This window comes from Lathyrus oleraceus, chromosome 7, assembly GCF_024323335.1.
Source record: "Lathyrus oleraceus cultivar Zhongwan6 chromosome 7, CAAS_Psat_ZW6_1.0, whole genome shotgun sequence".
NCBI lineage: Eukaryota > Viridiplantae > Streptophyta > Magnoliopsida > Fabales > Fabaceae > Lathyrus > Lathyrus oleraceus.
Genome location: NC_066585.1, coordinates 174,087,965 through 174,090,859, shown reverse-complemented (window position 1 = coordinate 174,090,859; position 2,895 = coordinate 174,087,965). Strand labels below are relative to the sequence as shown.

The 2,895-nt window shown below is 35.1% G+C and overlaps 1 protein-coding gene across 1 annotated transcript; it reads right to left on the bottom strand.

The window, feature by feature from the left end:
• Positions 1 to 597: 597 nt before the first annotated feature.
• On the bottom strand, positions 598 to 2,895 carry LOC127102704 (uncharacterized; the record flags this gene model as incomplete). The annotated part of the gene is made up of 9 exons (XM_051040049.1): positions 598 to 726; positions 891 to 1,001; positions 1,158 to 1,232; positions 1,365 to 1,425; positions 1,504 to 1,592; positions 1,882 to 1,932; positions 2,382 to 2,495; positions 2,566 to 2,681; positions 2,865 to 2,895. Coding segments are annotated over 9 exons (777 nt in total), but the record flags the coding sequence as incomplete, so codon positions are not given.

Sequence of the window (2,895 nt, the reverse complement as noted above, 5' to 3'; positions counted from 1 at the left end):
GCATAGGTAAAGACAGTGCTTTTTTTCCTGGTGAAAGCGCTCTCTAAAGTGGCTCTTTAAGCCCTTTAAGGGCCACTTTAGAGGGCGCTTTTTAAAGAAAGCGCCCTCTAAAGTGGAAACTTTTAAGGGTTTAGAGGGCGCTTTTACTGGAAAGCGCCCTCTAAAGTGGAAACTTTTAAGGGTTTAGAGGGCGCTTTTACTGGAAAGCGCCCTCTAAAGTGGAAATTTAAAGGGTTTAGAGGGCGCTTATTTTGGAAAGCGCTCTCTAAAGTGGGTGGTTATTTAAATTTTTTTTTTAAAAAGCGCTATATTTTTTATTTATTTTAGACAACCTGTATATTGAAGCAGTACACCTAAAACTGTATAACTTGAAGCCTTTTTCACACATTGCATTCAACAAGCCTTATATACAACAATCCATACATATACAACAATCCACTGATATATAATCGTTTAACTTCTAAAGATTCTAAATATACAACCAATTCATACAAGTAATAATTTCAATAAATGCATACAAATCCTATAACTTCATCCAATCACGTGGATCTCTCTGCCTTGATCTACTGGCTTGTTTATCTACACTTAGTATATTCCTCAAATCTTTTTCACTTGAACTTGCTTGCCCTGCCTTGATCCAGATTCAAGTATTGCCTCTAAAAGAGCAACGTCTCTCGCACCCTCGACAAAAGAGAGGCGGTGCTCGGGTACAAACTGACTACCCTTCTGCAAAATAGAAATAAATTAGACTAGAGAATTCATACTAGCATGGACATTTAATTGAGGATAAGAAAGGAATGTAATGAACAAAAATATATGCTACGAGTTTGACACAAAACTACAAAATTAGAAGGTGGAATTGTGGAAGCATTTTGCAGGAATCTTAATACCTTGAGGGTGTTTTCAGAAACATCATTAAAAAAAGCTTTTAATTCTTCAATTACTCCACTGAATGGGAAAAATGAGCTTTTGCATTGTCCATTAGCATCATATAATGAAACCTATATAGCATCATAACGTCAGAAAACAATAAAGATAACTGAAAGTGATTTGAATAAATTAATTGCAACTTTAGTGGATATTGAAGGAGAAGTTCAGATCTACCTAAGCTATTACTTTTGAAAACCTATAGTGTAACTTATAACTATAGTATATACCAGGTATCCGTGTTGTCCTTGGAATCCTCGCTCAATTTGAAGGGTTCCATTCGTGCCAACAACTCGCCACAAGATCTATAATGTGTTTAATGCCATGATTAAAGACTTGAATGAAAAATGCATGAATAATGAACATATCTACTGTTTGGGATGTGTAGCACGCGTGCACGTGTGTGTTTGTAAGATGAGGGATCATTTACCACATGCCTTGGGGGATCTGGAGGAGACAACCATTACAAATACTCCTGAGCATCCATTCTCCAAATGACTGATGAAAAACATTCCAAAAATAATTCACATTTCTGTCGAGTATTTGTAAAGTCATTTCTGGAAAATAGAGGCTTACAAGACAGATGATAAATTATCTGGTGGTGGTAAGATCAAATCCACATGCGATGTCATAGCTGAAACTGAAACTACCTCACACCCAACAAGCTGTCGAGAATAAAAGGAGACGGCCATTAAATTATTATAAGATTCAGATGCCAGAAAGTCCCATTTGATTTAGGTTTCAGAGTGGTTCATTCATAGTTAGTAAGAAAGTTTTGATAAAGAGTGGTTCATTCATAATTTAAGATTCAGATGCCAGAAAGTCCCACTTGATTTTACTACACCAATGATAATCAGAGTTTTCTGCAACATAAATTGCATTAGGAAATACAGAAGAACACAAGTTAATGAATAAAATTGTCTGTGACTTAGACAGTAAAATTTTGAATATTACCATTCTTAACCCCGCAATGAAATGCACACCCATATCGAGAATAAAGCCTCCCTGCCAGAAAGAAAAAAATGATAACTACACATAAGGAACCAAATAATGTTGAGAAAAACAGGATAAAATTGGTATGCAAAATGCTAATAACACAGGAAGTTAATAAAAAATTTCAGAATTTTAAATAGCCAGTGCTAGTATAGCCTGATTTAGGAAATACAGAAAACCATAATGAATGTTAATGAATATAGGCCAGAAGTTCGTAGTACTCCATCGGCGATGTCAAATAAACTAAAAAGAATTCATATCTGAGAAAGAAATCTCAGACTTATTTTGATAAAGTGTGTAAATTTAGGAAACATATTCAATTATTAAATTATAAAGTAGATTTTCCCCCCTACATTTTTATGCCAGAATAGTAGAGTTGATTAAGTGATTCAAAGCTACGCCAGATACTCTCCTGTACTAAAACAAATACTGAATGTGTAACTTAATTTCAAAGCACATACAGTAAAACTGCGTCTCCAAGAACTTGAAAAGTATGAGTTTGAACTGTTCATTGATCCTTCTACAATAACTTGGACACTCATCATTTTGCCAATGTCAGCAATTAGCTTCTTGCCCTGCCAAACAAACTACGTAAATGGACAGGCAGATTCATAGGTTAAAATGTCAAAACAGAAACAAAAATACCTCAATTAAGGCGGGTTCAAAACGATAATTTTCAGCCACAGACCAAATTATTTGGCCAGGAGCATCAGCAGAAATCGATTTGTACGTAGATAATGCAGTTTCCAGCTCATTTATACCTGCAGTATCAGATTAATGTTAATCAAGTTGAGAGTTTAGGATAAGGTAACTAAAACTTTCATATAGTAGGGAAGGAGAGAATATATGTGGATCACCTAATAAAAAGAAAGAGAACGGCAACAATATTAATAGTAAAAGAGAATCTCTACCAAGGGCCAGCAAAAGTTAGAGCTACTACTTACAAGATGCTGCAGGTTTCTCTTCATATCCACA